Genomic DNA, 19621 nt, shown 5'->3' with positions numbered 1-19621 from the left:
TTCACACCCTTGCGGATGCTAATCTCCGTTTGGAGCGGTGTGGAGGCACAATGCTCCCCAAGAAGCCACTAGGGCCACCGTAATCTCCTCACGCCCTCGCACAATGCAAGATGCCGTGATTCCACTAAGGGACCCTTGAGGGCGGTCACCGAACCCGTACAAATGGCAACCCTTGGGGGCGGTCACCGAACCCGTACACTTTGGCAACCCTTGGGGGCGGTCACCGGTACCCGTCAAATTGCTCGGGGCGATCTCCACAACCTAATTGGAGACCCCGACGCTTGCCCGGAGCTTTACACCACAATGATTGAGCTCCGAACAACACCAACCGTCTAGGGCGCCAAGGCACCCAAGAGGAACAAGCTCTAGGGTGCCCAAACACCCAAGAGTAATAAGCTTCTCAAACTTCACTTCACGTATCACTGTGGAGAACTCAAACCGATGCACCAAATGCAATGGCAAGGGCACACGGAGTGCCCAAGTCCTTCTCTCTCAAATCCCACCGGAGCAACTAATGCTAGGGAGGAAACTGAGAGGAAGAACAAGAAGGAGAACACCAAGAACTCCAAGATCTAGATCCAAGGGGTTCCCCTCACATAGAGGAGAAAGTGATTGGTGGAAATGTGGATCTAGATCTCCTCTCTCTTTTACCTCAAAAACTAGCAAGAATCCATGGAGGGATTGAGAGTTAGCAAGCTCAAAGAAGGTCAACAATGGGGGAAGAACACGAGCTTAAAAGATAAGGTTCATTGGGGAAGAAGACCCCCTTTTATAGGTGGGGGAAAATCCAACCGTTATGCTCACAGCCCGCACAGAGCGGTACTACCGCTCCAAGGAGCGGTACTACCGCTAGGGCGTAAGTACCCCTTTGAAAAACAAAAGCGAGGAGGCAAAAGGCCAGAAAAACCGCCGGAGCGGTACTACCGCTCGTCCTCACGGTACTACCGCTCGACCTCATGGTAGTACCGCAAATGGTAGCGGTACTACTGCTTGCGAGCGGTACTAAAAGAAATACATCCGTGCCTACCACCGCAAGACTTGGGACGAGTTTTTGGTCTGGAGCGGTACTACCGCTATAGGAGCCGCGGTAGTACTGCTCTGGAGCGGTAGTAAAAAATTACATCCGCTCCAATTCGCGGTAGTACCGCTGCAGCCTTTTCAGAACACCAAAACTGCCACAACTTTTGCAAACGGACTCCGAATTCGATGAAACCAAGTTTGTTGGAAAGCTAGCGACAAGGGCTAACACAATCTTCAAAGAAATATCAATAAGAGGCAAATGAGAAAAGGCCCATAAGAAAATGGTGAGAACCCTTCCTCGGAAAAGACCGGTAAAACCTCCAACACCGAAAACATCATAGAAGACAGATGCGAACTCCGTTTTCGATGAAACCAAGTTTGTCATCAAGATGACCATAAGCTCTAAGACTCACAAAGAGAACCAAACAAGAACCAAGAAAGATGATGCAAGGATGCAATGGTTTGAGCTCTCTACTAACGATACGATCAAGCTACCAACGTGAGAGCCCCCATTGATAGTACGGCAAACGATCCTATAACCCGGTCTCCAAACTACCACCATGAGACCGGTAAAATAGAAAACCTATCAAGGGCAAACCTTTGCCTTGCACATGGTCCACTTGAGCTAGATGATGACGATTTTGACTCCCTCAAGTTGGACCACCTTTCTTGATTGCGTTGGCTCGATGAAGACTAGATGATTGCTCCCCCATAGTGCACTATGGGTGAGCCACTCTTCGGCACATCTTCACAAGTCCATTGTCACCACAATGGACGGAAAGCTTCAAGCACTTGATCTCTTCGCGATGATCCACTTGAACTTGCACATGGCAATCTTGATGACGATCACCACTTGATGTCATCCTCTCCATGGGTTGAGTGATATCTTCCCCTTGACACAAGCCCATGAACACGTACCTAACCCCACGTAGAACTCTCACATAGACCATGGGTTAGTACACAAAGCACAATGGACAATTCTTACCAAACCATGGGATCACTTGATCCCTCTCGGTACATCTTCTATGCTTTGTGAGTTGATCAACTTGATTCACTCTTGACTCAGTCTTGATTAACCTTGAATATTTCCAACTCTCTTCATTTGGATGATGTCTTGAAGGTAAACATGAATGATCACACAGTCTTATTCTTCAAGACATGCTTGCAATAAGCTCAACTCTCACATGACCAAGCTTTGGATAATTCCTTAATAGCACCTTGGTCAACCCATAAACTCCTTGAAACCAACACATGGACTCCAAGAAAAGCCTATGGATAAAACCTTCAAATATAACTCAAGGCAATCATTAGTCCATAGAGATTATCATCAATTACCAAAACCAAACATGGGGGCACCGCATGTTCTTTCACAGGTCCTCTCAACAACCAATTGATTCTACTGGCAAGCTGTTAAGCCAATGCCGAGCTGGTCCTTTAAGCTTGAGTGGGAGGTATTTGATGGCGTGTAGGTCATCACCGCGGGCCATGTGGATATGAAGGAGATAGTCCTCGATCCATACCGCAGGATCTGTTGTGTCATCGTATGATTCGATGTTCACGGGTTTGAAACCCTCGGGGATTTGATGATCCATTACTTCATCTGTGAAGCATAGTGGGTGTGCGGCACCTCTGTATTGGGCTATATCACGACGCAGCTCAAACGAGCTTTGTCTACTGTGTTCGGCCCGGCCGGATTTACTGTATCTGGAGTGACGATTACCGTCTCGTGCCGTAGGGCGCCCACGCGATCCGTAGATCGATCTTGTTTGCCTTGCCTTGTCCTCCAATATATCTCGCAGGTCTGGCGCATTTTCCCGTGCCTTGGTATTTTTTGAGCTGCGTCGGGGTGCGGCTTGAGTGGAGGGCCGAGAGGCCTCTCTGTCGCGGCTACGGGGTGGCCGGTCGGCCGCATCATACGCTGGTGATGTAGGTTTAGGTGCTTCCTCCTCTAATCGGGGTAGCAACCTGCTCTTTGGGTAGCTCTTGGAGGGGCGTTCGAGTTCATACTCTTCGGTCGCAAGGACTTCAGTCCATCTGTCGGCTAGCAAATCTTGATCAGCTCTAAGTTGTTGCTATTTTTTCTTGAGGCTACTCGCCGTGGCCATAAGCCTACGTTTGAATCGCTCTTGTTCGACGGGATCCTCCGGCACGACAAATTCGTCGTCGTCGAGGCTTGCCTCGTCTTCGGAGGGAGGCATATAATTATCGTCCTCGACCTCTCTGTCTGCCGCTTTCTCATGAGGGCTGGCTTCTCCATCCTCCTGTGCTGAATCTTGCCGGAGGTGGTTGTCTTCGGCACTGTCCGGGGTGTTATTATCTCCCGTGCCAGAATCACCGTTTTTGCTTTGGCGGGATTTAGAGCGGCGCCGCTGACGCCGGCGCTTAGGCTGCTTCTTGGAGGGGTCATCCTCCGCTGTTCCATCGCCATTGCCTTCTTTTGGGGTGTCCACCATGTATATATCATACGACGAGGTGGCTTTCCAGTGCCCTATAGGCGCTGGTTCTTGATCGTCTCCTGCATCGGCGTCCATACCGTCGATGTCTTCGGAGTCGAAGTCGAGCATGTCGGTTAAATCATCGACAGTGGCTACGAAGTGGGTGGTGGGTGGGCTTTGAATTTCTTCATCATCCGCATCCCAACCTTGCTGACCATAGTCCGACCAGGGCTCTCCTGATAAAGAGAGAGACTTGTGAATTCAGAATATCGCTGAAGGGCGAGTGCTGAAAGATGTCCGCGGCGGTGAACTCCATGATCGGCGCCCAATCGGGTTCGATCAGTAGGGGCGCGGAGGGCTCGGAGTCTGGAGAGGAGTCCGGCTCCTTGGAGTCACGGGCTTCGCAGAGAATAGGGCTGGTGTTCGGCTCGATCGCCGTAGAGATTGCAGCCCCCGAGGCGGCGTCCAACCACCCATCCTCGATTGGCGCAGTTGGCTCCGAATTAAGGGTCGGAGCTGATGCGGGTGCGGCCTCCAGGGCACTGTTCGGCGGCAGAGCTAGATCATGCCCATCGTGATAGTGCGGCGCGCTCGGTTGCGGCTCGAATCCGTCGAAGATCAAGTCTCCGCGGAGGTCGGACGTGTAGCTCAAACTTCCAAATCTGACCTGATGGCCAGGGGTGTAGCTTTCGATCTGCTCCAGATGGCCAAGCGAATTGGCCCACAGTGCAAAGCCGCCAAATACGAAGATCTGTCCGGGGAGAAAAGTCTCACCCTGGATCGCATCGTCGTTGATGATCGGAGGAGCCATCGGGCCTAAAAGTGACGACACAGAGGAACTCTCAATGAAAGCACCAATGTCGGTGTCAAAACCGGCGGATCTCGGGTAGGGGGTCCCAAAGTGTGCGTCTAGGCGGATGGTAACAGGAGACAAGGGACACGATGTTTTTACCCAGGTTCGGGCCCTCTCAATGGAGGTAAAACCCCACTCCTGCTTGATTAATATTGATGATATGGGTAGTACAAGAGTAGATCTACCACGAGATCAAGGAGGCTAAACCCTAGAAGCTAGCCTATGGTATGATTGTTGTCCGTCCTACGGACTAAAACCCTCCGGTTTATATAGACACCGGAGAGGGCTAGGGTTACACAGAGTCGGTTACAATGGTAGGAGATCTACATATCCGTATCGCCAAGCTTGCCTTCCACGCCAAGGAAAGTTCCTTCCGGACATGGGACGAAGTCTTCAATCTTGCATCTTCATAGTCCAGGAGTCCGGCCGAAGGTATAGTCCGGCTATCCGGACACCCCCTAATCCAGGACTCCCTCAATGGTCAATGAGGGTGAGTGTAGCAGCTACAACGATGAGGGAAGATAGGGCGGGCGTGGTGGCGCCGACGTTGGGAGCGATGAGGATCTATATACCCGCGAATGGACGCGCTCCGGCGGGAAACAGGGGTGGATTTGCCATGTGCTGGTGGGGGAAACGGATGTGAAACGCGACGGTGACCATTAATTGGCTTCCAACAGAAAAGTGGTTGCGGCATTGGCAGGGGTGAAAGCGGTTGCACCATTGTCTGGGCTGCCCGCAAGAGGAAGAGGTCGGGCTGAAACTTCTCTCCCATCTGAGTGGTTCGAGATGAAGGTCACTCCATGTTGACGCCCCCGCCTCTAAATATGAAGGCTCGTGGACTCGATTTAAAGTGTGCTTCATAAATTTTGCAAGCAGAGGGGCCTATGACGACTCTACAATAATGACATTTTCGGTCAAAATCATCGTATCGACGATTATTATGCCAATTGGTCTGATATGATGACCGAACTAAAGTTGTTTTTTTATGCATGCACAATCTTATGCGAATTATTTATCGAGGAATTGAAGAACATCGAGATTTATTTGACAGACGATGAATTATACATTGCTATGATTTTAAAGTTCGGATGGTCTTGTTTTGTTTCATTCGATATGATGCAATATCCCCTTTTGATTAACAAGGTCAAATCATTAGCCACAAAAGAAATAAAGTCATCAGGCTGTTGGCGAAGTATCGGGTGAAAATGGCTTTTCAGTGCAAATCTAGAAATTTCTATTCAACACTGTTGGATCGATGGCGGACGTCCTAGATTAAAGGTGGGACTGCTAACATCTACTTAAACGAAAATTAGCGGATAACCCCCTCTCTCTATTCATCATCATGTCAATAGGGCTTGACCCTTCGTTAATTTCTGGATCAGATCGTCTTCATCGTCATGAGCGCCGCCGCCATGCACCTTCGGCCGGCGCTTATCGCAGCTGGCCGCGACCTGCCCTCCGCTTGTCCGAATGAGCCTTCCATCGTTAGGGAGTGGCCCTCTGCTGACGGCAACTCTCCCTCTGCTCACTGCGTCTCTATCCATAAATTCTCTTACAGATAACTGAATTCATAGTTTCATACATTTAAAGATTAGATGTCTTTCACGGTGTGGTTTTTAAATGAATACAACTTCTGAAGTCAAACTGCATAAGCAAGCTTACACGTTTCATCAATAGACAAATGCAACATTCGGATACGATTTCTGAATTCATAGTACAAAGCAAGAATTCTGCTGCAGAATGTGACTATAGAGCTTTGGCTGCCAAATTCATTGAGTCATCGTCGCCTGAGGTATAACCACGGCTGTCAAGCCATCGTGCGGAAGGAAGTCTCGCGGCCACGAAGTCGTATCGTCAGCGGCAGTTGCGTGGTTTCCGAACCACCGTTGTGTGTCGGTGAAGATGTTGTCGCTGAGTCATCGTCCTGTGTGAGCGGAGTTGTGGCCGTCGAGTCACCAGTTCGTTGGGCAGTGTCCAAGACGCCAGTTGCCGTCGCTCGAGGCATCGAGGCACCGTCGCCGATGTGTGACGGGCAGCCACCCAACCGTCGAGCCACCGTCGCGTGGGGTGAGCTGCGGTCGCGGAATCGCCTCTGCGCGGTGAAAGAGCCTGAGCCAAGGCCGCGTGGGGATAACGCCGCGCCGCCAGAGGGCCGGTCACGGCCGGCTGAGGGCAGGGGCCATGCGGCTGTGGAAGGTGTAAATGGCGGTGACGCTCAAGACGATGAAGACGATCTGATTCAAGAATTAACGAAGGATCAAGCCGTATTACCTGATGATGAAGAGAGAAAGGGGGTTATCTGCTAATTTCTGTTCAAGTGGATGTTAGCAGTCCCACCTTCAATCCAGGACGTCCGCCAACAATCCAACAGTGTAGGATAGGAATTTTTACATTTTCACTGAAAAGCCATTTTCATGGGATACTTGGCCCAAACTATTAGCCCCGAAAGAAATGAGAAGAATGTTTTGAAAGCGGCATCGAAAGAGATCGCACAAACTACGTAAACGCCATGTAGAAGACGGAATTATGAGTCTAAACCCCCGGAGAAGGGCGAGAAAGAAAGGCAGGCAGCATTAGGTTCCCAGCCACCTCGATGCAGCAGCAAATACGGCGATGCGGCGCCGTCGCCTTCGCCGCGCTCCGGCGGGTCCGCCACTTCCCTCACCCCACCGTCGCCGCCGCTGCACCTCCTACGGCGGCGTGGAGACGCCCTTGCACTCCCCGCCTGTACTCCACCGCCGGTGAGCACCTCCCGCGTCTCTCCTTGCTCCATCTGCAGTATGATCTATCTCCGCTTCCTCCACCCCCTTTAGCTTGGGGTTTGTGTGCGGTAGTAGAACTGCGCCGTGTATCCGCTACGGATTTGCGTATTTTATGTCTAGGCCTCTCTTTTGACATTTCCGCCGCTCCAAGAGGAGAAACCTTTCTGGCTCGAGGAGGGAGAAAGAAGTCCAATACTTGATCTCATTTATTTGATTCGGGCACTATTTTGCTTTCCCCCAATTTTGCACCAGACATGAGCCACCAGCTGCCTGCAAACCTGGTACAGATCATGGAGCAGAGAATGAGATTGATAGAGCAGAAGAGTGCATACCTCCAGGAGCAAATCAACCAGGTAATTTCGGATGGAAGACCTCCTCTTTATGCCTCTTGTACACTTCTGTTTCTTCCTAAGGCGGTAAGGTGTCAAAACAGAATAGTGTAAGAACCAACACAGCCATACTGTGATTATCTTTGGTTTGATTTGGGTGTGGTGTTAATGAAGTCAGCCGGCTGCCTCACCGGAGGAATACTCGAGGGCTAACAAGGAGTTCCACAAGCTGGAGAGCACCATTGAATTGATCAAGGAGCTGCGATCAAAGCAGAAGGTGAAGATCCCATCACGTTGTATGTTGTCCGACTTACGGTATGAAAAGTTGTGAACAGTCTGTTCATTGTTAGTAGGAAATTGAGGGATTGACATCCTTGGTGACAAACTCCGTCGAAGAGAAAGACATGCGTGAAATGGCAGCTGAGGAGCTCCTTGAGGCTGTTGAGGAGGAGAAACGACTGCAGCATGAGTTGTTCAGAACTTTGCTTCCGAAAGATGAAGCTGATGAGAGGGACTGTATATTGGAGGTGCGAGCAGGTAAGACAGACCCTGCCCTCTCCATCAATATAATCCGTCCTTTTAGTTGCCTGCTTGTGTTTGCTCATTTTCATCAGGCCAGTAGTGGTTGACGATGATATACTGTTGCAGGAACTGGAGGAGAAGAAGCTTCTTTGTTTGCTATGGATATATTCAAAATGTCGGGTGGATGTTCATGTTTCGCCGGATCAAATGTCTGTTGTGACCCTTGGTCTGTCTTATTAACTAACTTGATTCTTCTATGTTATAGGTATGAGAAGTATTCCCAAAATAATGGGTGGAAATTTGATACTATTGACATAATGGAGTCTGCTGTAAAAGGATACAAGGTACTACAACTCTGTGGGTAACTCCTTGTTGTGAATGTGCACATGGTTTATCACTACACCATAAATATCTCCTTGATCTTCTTTTTTTGAATTTTCACCGGGGGGGGGGGGGGGGGGGGGGGCCGGGGGGGGGGGGGGGGGGGGGGGGGGGGATTCCCCACCTGAATTGTATTCATTTTGCCTATAAGGCTTTGCAGCCCGTCGCAAGATAGGTTCAAGTGAACCAGAAGTACAGAGGGCACAAGGAGTAGAGATAAAGCAAAATAACACACTGACCACACACGTAACAGAGGAGAACAATGAGGGAGAACTCAACACCACACAACACACCAAAGAGCACCGTCAGTGAAATCGAACGGCATCGGCCAGCCGAGTCCAAGCCACGACACTGCATCGTCGACGCAATCGAAAGGCTCCGCGCATTCGAGACTGCACAACGCCGCGACACCACCTGTGTCGAGGGGCACATTCGAAGGGGCACGCGAGGCCGAGACGATGCCACGATACCTGTGTGCCACCAGCATAGTCGAAGGGCATCGCCTAGCAGACCAAACCACGACACTGCACCGTCGATGCACCAAGAAGCACTCCGCACGAACACCACCGAAGAAGAGCACAAAACAACTGTCGACCCCGAGCCGGCCACACCACCACCACCGAGCCGCCACCCCACAAACATCAACGGCACCACCTCCAACCACTGGTCTCTGTAGCCAAGCCAAGCTCCAAGACGAGGCCCTCATGAGGGAATGTGACGTTGAGCGCCACCATCGTCTAACCCAGGAGACCTGGGCCGAAGTTTCCTCCGGAGCATCACAGACAGGCAAGAAGGCGAGCACAGCAACACGACGCCTTCAACAAGGGGACAGTGCAAAGCACTGCCGTCGTTGGCTTTGACCGCAACCGAAGCTCGGCTTTCACCGGCTGTGTCACCACCCCCACCCAATAGCCTGGAATCCACCAAGACGCCCTCCGCCAGCAATGTAGAAGAGGAAGCCACAGCCTGCCCACGAACAGAAGCTGCCACACCACGCGGAGCCTCCAAATGCAGGCACCGAACCGAGCAAAGCTCGATCCAAGGCTAGGCAGACTAGTGCCTGCTTGGCGCCGTGGTCACCGCACACCTCGTGCATCGACGCCGACGCGAACACAGACCCCATGCCAGGGCCTAGCTGGCCGGAAGAGCCGAGTCGCGCCCAACTTGCAGCAGATGAACCCTAGCCTCCTGCGCAGACCCACCGCGGCCCTCAAGCCGAGGGGGATGGCCCCGTCGCCGCCTTCATGTCCGAGGAAGGAGGCCAGCCACCGAGCAGCCGCAGCCGCCACGCGCACCGTGGGTGCCCCAGCTTCTCGCGCCCGATTGGATCTGAGGCGCAGCAACAAATCGGACGGGAGCCGCAGGCCCGATTGGATCTAAGGGAGAAGGACGCCCGTCGCGCGCCGACTGGCCGCAGGTGACAACCGGAAGGCAGCCGGTGCACACAGAGGCAGAAGGCAGGGCACCGAGGTCGGCCGCGGCGTGCCGGAGCGCCAGCCAGAGCACCGACGCGTGAGACCTCAGGACTGAGCTCCGCCGTGCCCGAGAGCAGCCATGCGCCGCAGCAAGGTCCCCGTCGCCGCCGTCAGCCTCACGGCTTTGCGTTATGGCGTCGTCCGGCGGCGGCGGAGAGGGGGACGGCCGGATTTTTAGTGGCGGCGGCTAGGTTTTGCAGGTTCCGCCCGAGTCGCCCACACGGGAGCGACGCGGGGGCGCTAGGTTCTAACTTGCATCTTGTACATACGGAATCCCTCTGAAGTTCTAACTTGCATTTTCTTCAATACATAGGAAGCTAGTGGGACCATTTCAGGTCCTGGGGTATACGGGAAGCTTAAATTTGAGAGTGGCATTCATAGAGTTCAGGTATGAAAAGTTAATAACAAGCCATTTTTCTGTTATCCATCAAATTGGCCTTCTCATCCTTTCAGTTATTTGACTAAACACAATTCATGGCAGCGAGTTCCAGTAACTGAGAAATCTGGACGTGTGCACACTAGTGCTGTATCAGTCGCTGTTCTTCCTCAAGCTGATGAGGTCGGAATTGGCTATAGCCATTATTTTGATAGAGCCTTTTTCTTCTGAAGTTCTTTCTTTTCATCCCTGCAATTTGTGGCATGACTAGTAGTTCTAAACATGGCTTCTGCAAGTGCAGGTTGATGTCCAACTGCGTAATGAGGACTTGAGAATTGATACCTACAGATCAGGTGGCTCCGGAGGCCAGTCTGTCAATACGACTGATAGTGCTGTTAGGATAACTCATCTTCCAACTGGAACAGTGGTTGCAATACAAGATGAGAGATCACAACATCAGGTTGGAAAGCCATAGGTTTCCCTTTCAAGTCAGAAAATGTATACTTGTGTGGCCCATCTTTTTTGGCTTGTCCATTCATAGCATTGATGTCATTAGCATAAATCCATAAACTTAAAAAGATTGCTTCACTCCCAATGAACTGTCTGTACATCTCATGCCCATTATTATGTGTTGATAAATGAGTCTGCTCCATTAATTTTATATCTCTGTAGAACAAGGCCAAGGCTCTCAAAGTTCTCCGGGCAAGACTATATGAATTGGAAAGGCATAGGCTCCATGCAGACCGGTCGAAGCTCCGATCAGAGCAGGTACCTCACTATTCGTTAGCTTCCCATATCAATGCAATTGATGGGATCACTAAGCCCTAACCTTCTGGTAGATTGGAAGTGGTGACAGGTCCGAGCGCATCAGAACATACAACTTCCCGCAAGGACGTGTCACCGACCATCGTGTCGGGGTCACGCACCACTCCATAGTGGACGTCATGGAGGGAGAGAGCCTGGACGTCTTCATCGAAGCGCTGCTGCTGCAAGAAGAGATGGACGCAATTGCTTCGTTTGCTTCATGAGCCCTAATTTTTGTGGATTTCTTCCTGGAGTGACAAACCACATCATAAACACACAGAACACTGAACCAACGAAGAGAGGAAACTTTAGGATTCACACAGTGTATTGTTCGGCTGTTCTGAGTTGACATGTTTCTCCGATCCTTGTTATCTCGGGTTATGGTCTTACGGTCATTTGCTGTCTTGTCATTGTTTTGTGACTGACTATTGGTTCTGATATTTTTCCCCGTGTAATTTTCTTTGGGGTTACTCCCAGATTTTCTGCGGTTACTTCTTTATAGCAAAAAAATGCCCTGGATCTTTGGCCACCTTTGAACTGAATTGAAATGCTAAATTCTCTTAAGAAAACTATATTAATGTGGAACCTGAGGGAGAGAAGATCCTGGGCAATGGGGGATTTGTTTGTTTTGCGTAGGCCATATGGCAAGGTAGGGCAGCCGCCTACCTTGATTTTGTAAACAATAAAACATGTATGCATACAACTTTTACTACTGTATTATTTTGAGGATCATGCAACTTTATTCAAGGATATTAAGAGGTGCAGATACATGATCTTGTGGCATTCCCAGCCAAATATGACGGCCGTAATCTTCTCTTTTTTTTTGAGAAAACTTCCAGTTTATTCATCTTTAATCTTGACATTACAATGCATACTAGAAATAATAAAAATTACATCCAGGTCCGTAGACTACCTACGTTAATCTATCGGCTTCAAAGTTTTTTTTTTCGAAACGGAGGCAAAACTATTTGCCTGATTGATTAATTAAGAAGAAGAGAATTGCTCGGTTAATTTACGAAAAACCAGGCGAAAACCGATACAGACTCCCAAATGCGGACTACTCGCAAAGTAGGAAACACCAAAACCGCTTAAGCGGCCCTCTAAACAAACAACACCCGCAACCCTCAACACTTGAAAAACACAATGAAACTCCTAACAAGCACACTAACGAAAACTGACCACCCTCCATCATGAAACCACGGACGCCTTTCGGATGGCGCCACACTTCTTGTTTTTCTTCTTCTTTGGTTTCTCCTTACTTGCATCTTCTTTGCAGGGTCACTTGTCTTGCCAGATGTCGGCTGGTGAGCCACCCATTTGTCAAGAAAATCGTAAAACCCATTGAATTTCTTGGTGTCGTTGTCATCAACCAAGGGGCTCGTGGGAACAGGCACCAACCAACTGGCAACATCAACATCATCGACCTGAGGAACCACTGACAGAACATCCTCCACCGCAGGAACCAGCGACACAATCGACTTCGGCACCTTTAGTTGCTCACATGATAGAGATGAAACATGTTCCTTACACAACGTCGTCGATGAGTCCACCTCCAATCGCTCCAAGGACATAGGCGAAGCAAGGTTCGGACATATATCCCGAAGCTCGGGCATGAGTTGCAACACCGGAGTCGCAAGCCCGACGATGGACTCGCCCACAGCGGGAGGCAACGCAACGGAAGAAGCAGACACCGATGGTGAACTGTCCCGAACACGAGGAGAGAAACAACCATAGGGCTCTGTCCCCCGGACCTCCGTGGAGTCAACAACTGCCACACCAAGAGGCTGTAGTGTGGCCTGCAACATAGCCGGCACAAGGGAGAGCCTACTCAAAGCAGCCTCTGCCCGCTCCAGGAAGCTCTCAATTCGTGCCTGCTAGCCTTGAAGCAACCCGGTCTGATCAGCAAGGGCGGTCTGAAGCACCATAGAAGATGGGGTTGTCGGGCTAGCAGAAGCAGAAACCACAGACGCCCAAGACCCACGGCGAAGCGCAGTGAGGGGGAGCGTGGATTTCATTTGGCCCTCTCTTAAAGGAGGAGGTGGATGTTGTTGGGTGCCAGGGCGAGAGACGGGCGGGACGACATGACATGCCAATGAACTGAGAGGACGCCATGGGTTGCGTCAGTTGCACGCACGATGACCGTTCTCCAAGCAACGAGAGCATCGGAAGGGATCTCTACAAACCGCATCACGGTGGCCACGGACGAGGCATCTACAGCAGCAACCGTGAAGCCAAGCGGGGATTGGCCGTGGAGCCAGAGCCAAGGCCGGCGACGCCAAACGACGTCGGCCCCCCACCTTCACCCATCCTAGATCCGAAGATGCCTCAGGAGCAGTAGCAACAACAACAACAACAGCCGGATCGCTCACCCTGCTGGAGCATCTGGCAGCCAATGGCGTCAGCTGGGTGAGCTCCTCGTCGTCGTCAATGTTGTAGACTTCATCAGCGAGGGAAACCCACGACACGGCCAGCGGCGGCCGCGAGGCCCGCACAACGGCGTCCGGAGCGAGCACCTCCTTGGAGCTCTGAGAGCCCGGCCGCGCCGGAGCAAGCGCTGAAGGCAGAGAGGGCTCCTCCCCGACAGCAATGGCCGTGACGACCGGGCAGGGGCTCGCCACAGGCAGCAGCGCCCCTTCCAGCAGGAGCTCCGGAGGGGCCACAGAGACCTTGAAGGCGTGCGGTGGAGGAGTCCGCTGCAAATCAAGATCCAGGACGAAGGGCGCCGCCAGGAGCAGAGGAGGTGGTGGTGGTGGCGGCTCCAGCTCAAAGAAGACGAGCGACGGAGCAGGGAGGGTCGTCCGGAGTTCGCAGGTGGCCGAGGATGCGGCGAGCAGCCGGGCAAGGGTCGCCGGCGCCGGGGAAGGCACCGAACGCGGCTGGGATCTCATGCCCTCGTCATGCACACCCCGGGTGCAGGAGAGTAGGGAAGAGTTGAAGGAAGCCGGATCCAGGAGCTGCGGCCTCGGAGGAGGCCGGATCTGGGCGCGGCGCTCGCGGAGGTGGTCGGAGCGGCTGATCCGAGCGGCGGCGGCCGCGTGCTCACGCGGCATCGGACGCGGTCACGGTCATGTTGAATTTCTAGACTTTGAGGATTTCATTTTTGATGGTGTTCCTTGGGTGCTCGCGTAGGCTTCTACCTTGGTGAGTGTACTGGCACGCATCAAAATCATTAATACGTTGGACAATCTCCCGAACAACTGAACAAAAGTAGCACTTTATCCTGGACGTCTCTGATTACATTCCAAACAGTCCAAAAACTACATACAGGCCAAAGGCCGAAGCTTGTCGACACGGCAGGGCTTCAAAAACTGTAGGATCCGTGACCCAGGAACTCGCCCTGATCAGTGCGGCCGCAGAACAACGTTTACCAGCTACTCCAACAAAAAAAACGCGAACCTTGAAGAAAAACAAAGGAGAAATCCCCAGCGGCCTGCGAGCACGAGGCCTCCCCTGCTCCCCGCAGCATTCGCAGCCTCCGAAAACTACCCCAACCCAAAACCCCAGCGCCCCCTTCCCAAACCCTAGCCCCTCGGGCGGCCGGACGGCCTCCTCGCCGGCCCGGCCAACACACCGCGGAGGTGCCGCGGCAGCCCGCCACTCGCCCGGCCCTTCCGTCGCCGGCGCCTCTTCCGCGCCGTTCGCCCCGCAGGCAGGGCAGGCTGCAATCCGCGCTCTGCATTCCGGCAGACCTCTCCAGGCGCCAAGGTAAATTAGGTTCCAATCCGACGTCTGAGGCCGGAAACGCCTCCGGTTGCCATGACTTTAGTTAGGGGCGGCGAGATGATTCTTGCGAGGCTTCCATGGAGATTCTGTTTAGTTGCTCAGGGTAGAGGTGCTGAGCAGCGCCAGTGAGGTGTTATCTGTTTGACTTTAGCTTGTATCTTGACAATCCCCGTGTCATCCTGCCTTGCCTCATGAATTTGCCCCTAGGAAGAGACATTTTGTTTACTCGACGGCCGATTGATTCATGCTATGATCTTAGTGTCGTTTAGGATGTCACGCCCCAATTCGATTCGGTTCCGATTCCATGGCAGCTGTGTGATTTGCATCGTGCCTCTGTTTGCGAGAATGTCATGTGGGAACAGAGTCATGTTGAATAGCAATTCCGCACATATCTCTGCTTTTCTCAGCTTTTCGGAAATTAGCCCTTGATTGCCGTGTCTGACAAACATTTTATTATTGACATAGATGGAGGAAAAGGGACAATCTACATGGTTGGTCACTAGTCATGTCTAAGTTGTTACAAACTAGACCGAGGTTTCATACTTCTGTTTTTCCAGTGCGTGAAGGCTGTGGCTCACTTGTATTTAGATTTTGGAATGCAACTACGGTCTTGTTCCATTAGATCACAAACTACACTTGAAAACGTGTGCACAACAGGACACATCTGACTGTAACATGCATGGTTTGTTTAATCTTAAGTCTATGATGTCCTCTCTGAATGGACCAAAACTTCTCCATCCATGTCTCAATAAAAAGAAATAGATGTGACATTGTCATCTTCTAGCTATTTGGTTTTGTTTTCATCCTTTTAAGGGCGATGACTCTGTGCTTGCAGATGACCAGGTGGGATGAAATTCTCACCCTTCCAGTTCAGAACCCAACCATATTGGAGTTTTCAGCAGCAGATATCACGTGGTCCATGGTGGAGGGCTGGAAGGACTCAATGGACAGGCTTGCACTCATTCCGTTTTCTAGGGTGGGTGATTTTGTCAGAGGAGAATCAAACAACAAAGCATGCCCGACAAGATTCCACGTTGAGGCACGGAGAAGGCGTTCTCCAACCATGACCTGCAAACCAAAAGTCGACGGGATACTTGAGTATATTCTGTAAGTAAATGGAAGCATGCCTAGTGTTTATGCATCACATGTTGTGTGAGTGGCTGGTTGTGTGCCTTGTCCTTGATGCTTTTGGCTTTAGCTGTTTCCTAGTTGAGATGCTAGAATTTAAACAGAATATTTGAATACGGCGACACCATTCCATGCAGGTATTGGTGTTCTTTTGGTCCAGATGATTATAGAAAGGGTGGTGCTGTCCGGCCTAGCAGATCCTCTTGCGGAAAGAGGAAAACACCCGCTGGTCGCCCTAATACAAAGAGGGGGTGTGTTTGCCATTTTATTGTGAAGCGTTTGATCGCTGAACCATCATTGGCTCTTGTGATATATAACCACAACAAGCATGTAGATAAGAAAGGCACACCATGTCATGGTCCCATGGACAAGATGGCTGTAGGGACGAAGGCAATGTTTGCACCTTACATATCGGATGAATTACTTCTTGAAGTTATGTCTTTGCTCTATGTTGGTATTCCTGTCGAGACCATAATGCAGAGACATACTAAAATGGTTGAAAAGCAAGGAGGACCATCAAATCGTGATGATCTTCTTACTCACAGATATGTTAGGAGGCTGGAAAGAAAAATGCGGCGTTCTGTTTATGAACTTGATGATGACGATGCTGTTAGTATGAACAAATGGGTTGAAAATAACCAGGACTGCGTATTTTTCTATGAAGATTTTTCTGATAATGATACCTTTGTCTTGGGCATTCAGACAGATTGGCAGCTACAGCAGATGATTCAGTATGGCAACCGCAGTTTACTGGCTTCTGATTCAAAGTTTGGAACAAACAAGTTAAAGGTCTGTCAATGTCATCTGGTTCATTTTTTGTTTTCTCATAGTACTTTAGTTTGCTTGATTTCTTAGTAGTATCGTTGTTTGCCATTTTGCAGTATCCTGTACATAGCATCCTTGTTTTCGACCAGCAGAAAAATGCAATTCCTGTTGCTTGGATCATCACTCCCAATTTTACACATGGTGAGATACATAGATGGATGGGTGCTCTATATGATCGAGTTCGTACAAAAGACCCGATGTGGCAGTTGGGTGGCTTCATTATTGATGATCCCTTGACCGATATGCGCACTATAAGGTAACTAATGCTTCTCTGCCAGTGTACTGCTTCCTGGGTTTGTGGTGCCTGAGTATATTGCTTGCTGAACAGGGAAGTGTTTCAGTGCCCGGTGTTGATTTCCTTATGGCGTGTCCGTCACGCTTGGCATAAAAATTTGATGAGCAAGTGTTCAGATTTTGAGAGGCGTTCAATGATGGCTAAACGACTCGGGGAGGCAATATCCAGCATCTGTAGAGGAAATGGTGATATAGAATTATTTCAGGCCTTCCTGGAAGATTTTATTGATTGCTCTGGCTTTGTGGACTACTTCAAAGCTCTATGGCTTCCAAGACTTGGTTGGTCCATGTACCTTGCTTTTCTAGCCAAAATATCTGGATTTTACTTGTTACAGGGTATTTGATAAGTTCTCTTATCCAACCATTTAATCTCAATATCTTCCAGGGGCATGGACGGACATCTTGAAGACCAACCCGTTGGCTACTGCTGAGGTAGCTTCAGCAATTGAGAGATACCATCACCTGCTAAAACTTCGGCTGTTGAATGAGGCAGATGAAAGCATCTACCAGCGTGCAGACTGGTTGGTTCATAAGTTGGGTACGAAGGTTCACTCGTACTGCTGGCTGGATGAATTTTCTGGGAAGGACAGCTTCTCTCGTTACTGGAGGAGTGAGTGGAAAACTGGTCCAAACCCATGGCAGCAGGGATTGCAAATTCCGGATTCTGATATTGTAATTGAAGGCAACTGTGCTAGAGTGGTCTGCCAGAAACACAAGGAGAAGTCCCATGCCATACTGAACCCAGGTTCTGAGCTTGCATTGTGTGACTGCAGCTGGTCAAGGAAGGGAAACCTTTGCAAACATGCAATGAAGTCGGCAAAGGTTTGCCGTGACAGGGGATTGGCACCGCCATCTTTGGCGCTGCTTCGCTACTACCAGGCACTGGCAAATGTTGTTCATTGCCCACCCAGTGACTCTGTGATATGCGACCATGCAATCGCGGTGGCAGTTTCTGTGAGAACACAGTTAGATGCGTTGCTTTCCGCCACCAACGGCAGTTCTCCAGATACCTCACTTTTCAAGGGTCCACAATCAACCAGTGACAATGAACCCAGAGAACTTGATGTTCGGGAAGCCCACATTGAAAATGGCAGTGAAGTTCCCGCTGACGAGGATAGCGATGAGGACAGTCCTGCTTGCAAGAAAAGAAAGCCTAGAGGACCATCTGATGAAGACGAAATCGCTACAGCGACGCAAGTTTCTGAAGCTGAGAGCAGTCAAGCAACTTCTATACGGGAACTTGATCGATCTCAGGATAGTCCTGCTCCCCAGGAAAGAGTGCGCAGAGAAACTTCTGACGGGTATGAAGGAACTGCAGTGATGGAAATTTCTGATGACGAGGAAGAAACTGCAGCGGTGCAAATCACACAACCTTCTGAAAGTGAGAACAGTCAAGCGACTTGTGTGCAGGAAGTTGATCGCAATCAGGATAGTCCTGCTCGCCAGGAAAGAGGGGGCAGATAACCTTGGGACGGTGATGGAGGAACTGCGACGGTGCAAGCTAGCGATGGCGACAAGGAAACTGCAGCTGCTTAAAGAAACTGATGGACTGAATGATTCTTCTGTCGAGGTTAGATTAGCTGATCGGATAGATGGGACATGACGCCTTAGGCCTCTCGTTTCTCGTCTGAAACCACCAGTTTGTTTGTGCGGTTTGTATGTTTTCAGCTACCAAAACTTCATGCTTACTGAATGAAGTCAGGCAACACGCAACCAATGCTTATCCTTGTAGCGGATCAGGGAACCATGTGAATAAAGCGCAACAATCTCATGTACGTGGTTTACAATCACATGAGCTTGTTACTTTGTCCCCTGTATTACGACGATTTTCCCCAAATGATGGGCAAATCTGAATTGCTGCTGATGGAGGTTATGTTAATCTTCTCTTCCCGCAGCGTGCTCGTACTGGGAGCGAGCAAGCTCGAAATAACAAGCCGCTTCATGGCAAGAGTGCATACATCTACTAAATTTCAGCCGACACGACTCATAACCTTCACCAAACTGAACTTTCATGGGCGTGAAACGAGCCTCGTGTTCTACCCGAGCTCCCCAACCCAAACACCAACAAAATCAGGACAAATCCCTCAATCAATACTTGTGGAGTACGACAATGGAACAAATGATTCGAACAGTTCTTTATTGACGATGAATGAACGCTTATATACAATGGCAACAGTCGCCTCTAAGGGACGCGATGGTTCATCGAGATGCCTTCCAAAAACTGCCGTGATCGGTTGCTGGCCACACATGTGAGAAGGAGCAGGGACTATCCCCTAAAAATCGTTTTTAACATGTACTGTACTAATTTGAACTAAAACCACAACGAGTAATTTGGAACGAAGGAAGGATTTTTTTTTGAAACTATTATGATTTTTATAGCAAATTCAGAAACTATACACCCTAATGAAGAAAAATCAAGAGTATCACCCCGTCGGCCTCCTGTTGACCGAAAAGAGACATTTCGGCCTCCTAATTTTAAATAATCCTAAAATTCATCAATTAATTACTACTAATAAACAAAGTCACAAAGAACCAGTAGCAAAAAGAATCATCTAAAAAGAATACTCCTAGCTCAAATTATAGGCAATCTAGTGATTTGAGAAAATTCATGAAAATTCAAATTCAAACTTCCAAATCTAGTCAAACTTGATATCTACAGAAACTTCATAAAATTTCTAATCTAATGCAAAAAGA

At 50.0% G+C, this 19621-nt stretch overlaps 2 protein-coding genes across 2 annotated transcripts; both read left to right on the top strand.

Annotated features, from left to right (window-relative positions):
- Positions 1-6849: 6849 nt before the first annotated feature.
- On the top strand, positions 6850-11526 carry LOC125547572 (peptide chain release factor 1, mitochondrial-like). The gene is made up of 11 exons (XM_048711397.1): positions 6850-7049; positions 7323-7423; positions 7578-7676; positions 7753-7936; positions 8048-8096; positions 8187-8265; positions 10091-10165; positions 10259-10336; positions 10455-10613; positions 10826-10921; positions 10993-11526. The coding sequence occupies exons 1-11, from the start codon at positions 6902-6904 to the stop codon at positions 11179-11181; spliced, it is 1257 nt and encodes a 418-aa protein (XP_048567354.1). The 5' UTR covers positions 6850-6901; the 3' UTR covers positions 11182-11526.
- Positions 11527-14334: 2808 nt separating this feature from the next.
- LOC125547561 lies at positions 14335-18717 on the top strand. Its single transcript, XM_048711386.1, has 6 exons — positions 14335-14662; positions 15516-15787; positions 15946-16597; positions 16690-16889; positions 16962-17206; positions 17313-18717. The coding sequence occupies exons 2-6, from the start codon at positions 15516-15518 to the stop codon at positions 18389-18391; spliced, it is 2448 nt and encodes an 815-aa protein (XP_048567343.1). The 5' UTR covers positions 14335-14662; the 3' UTR covers positions 18392-18717.
- Positions 18718-19621: the final 904 nt, after the last annotated feature.

The sequence above is a fragment of the Triticum urartu genome, chromosome 1, assembly GCF_003073215.2.
Source record: "Triticum urartu cultivar G1812 chromosome 1, Tu2.1, whole genome shotgun sequence".
Classification (NCBI taxonomy): domain Eukaryota; kingdom Viridiplantae; phylum Streptophyta; class Magnoliopsida; order Poales; family Poaceae; genus Triticum; species Triticum urartu.
This window is presented reverse-complemented; position numbering and strand designations above follow the sequence as displayed.

Excerpts from the sequence above, each read along its gene's own strand:
- LOC125547561 (XM_048711386.1), top strand. The coding sequence starts at position 15,516 with ATGACCAGGTGGGATGAAATTCTCACCCTTCCAGTTCAGAACCCAACC. Across the intron at positions 16,890-16,961 it reads ACCGATATGCGCACTATAAG|GGAAGTGTTTCAGTGCCCGG; the intron begins GTAACTAATGCT and ends CTTGCTGAACAG. Across the intron at positions 17,207-17,312 it reads TCTATGGCTTCCAAGACTTG|GGGCATGGACGGACATCTTG; the intron begins GTTGGTCCATGT and ends AATATCTTCCAG.
- LOC125547572 (XM_048711397.1), top strand. The coding sequence starts at position 6,902 with ATGCAGCAGCAAATACGGCGATGCGGCGCCGTCGCCTTCGCCGCGCTC. Across the intron at positions 7,050-7,322 it reads CCGCCTGTACTCCACCGCCG|ACATGAGCCACCAGCTGCCT; the intron begins GTGAGCACCTCC and ends ATTTTGCACCAG. Across the intron at positions 8,266-10,090 it reads CTGCTGTAAAAGGATACAAG|GAAGCTAGTGGGACCATTTC; the intron begins GTACTACAACTC and ends TTCAATACATAG.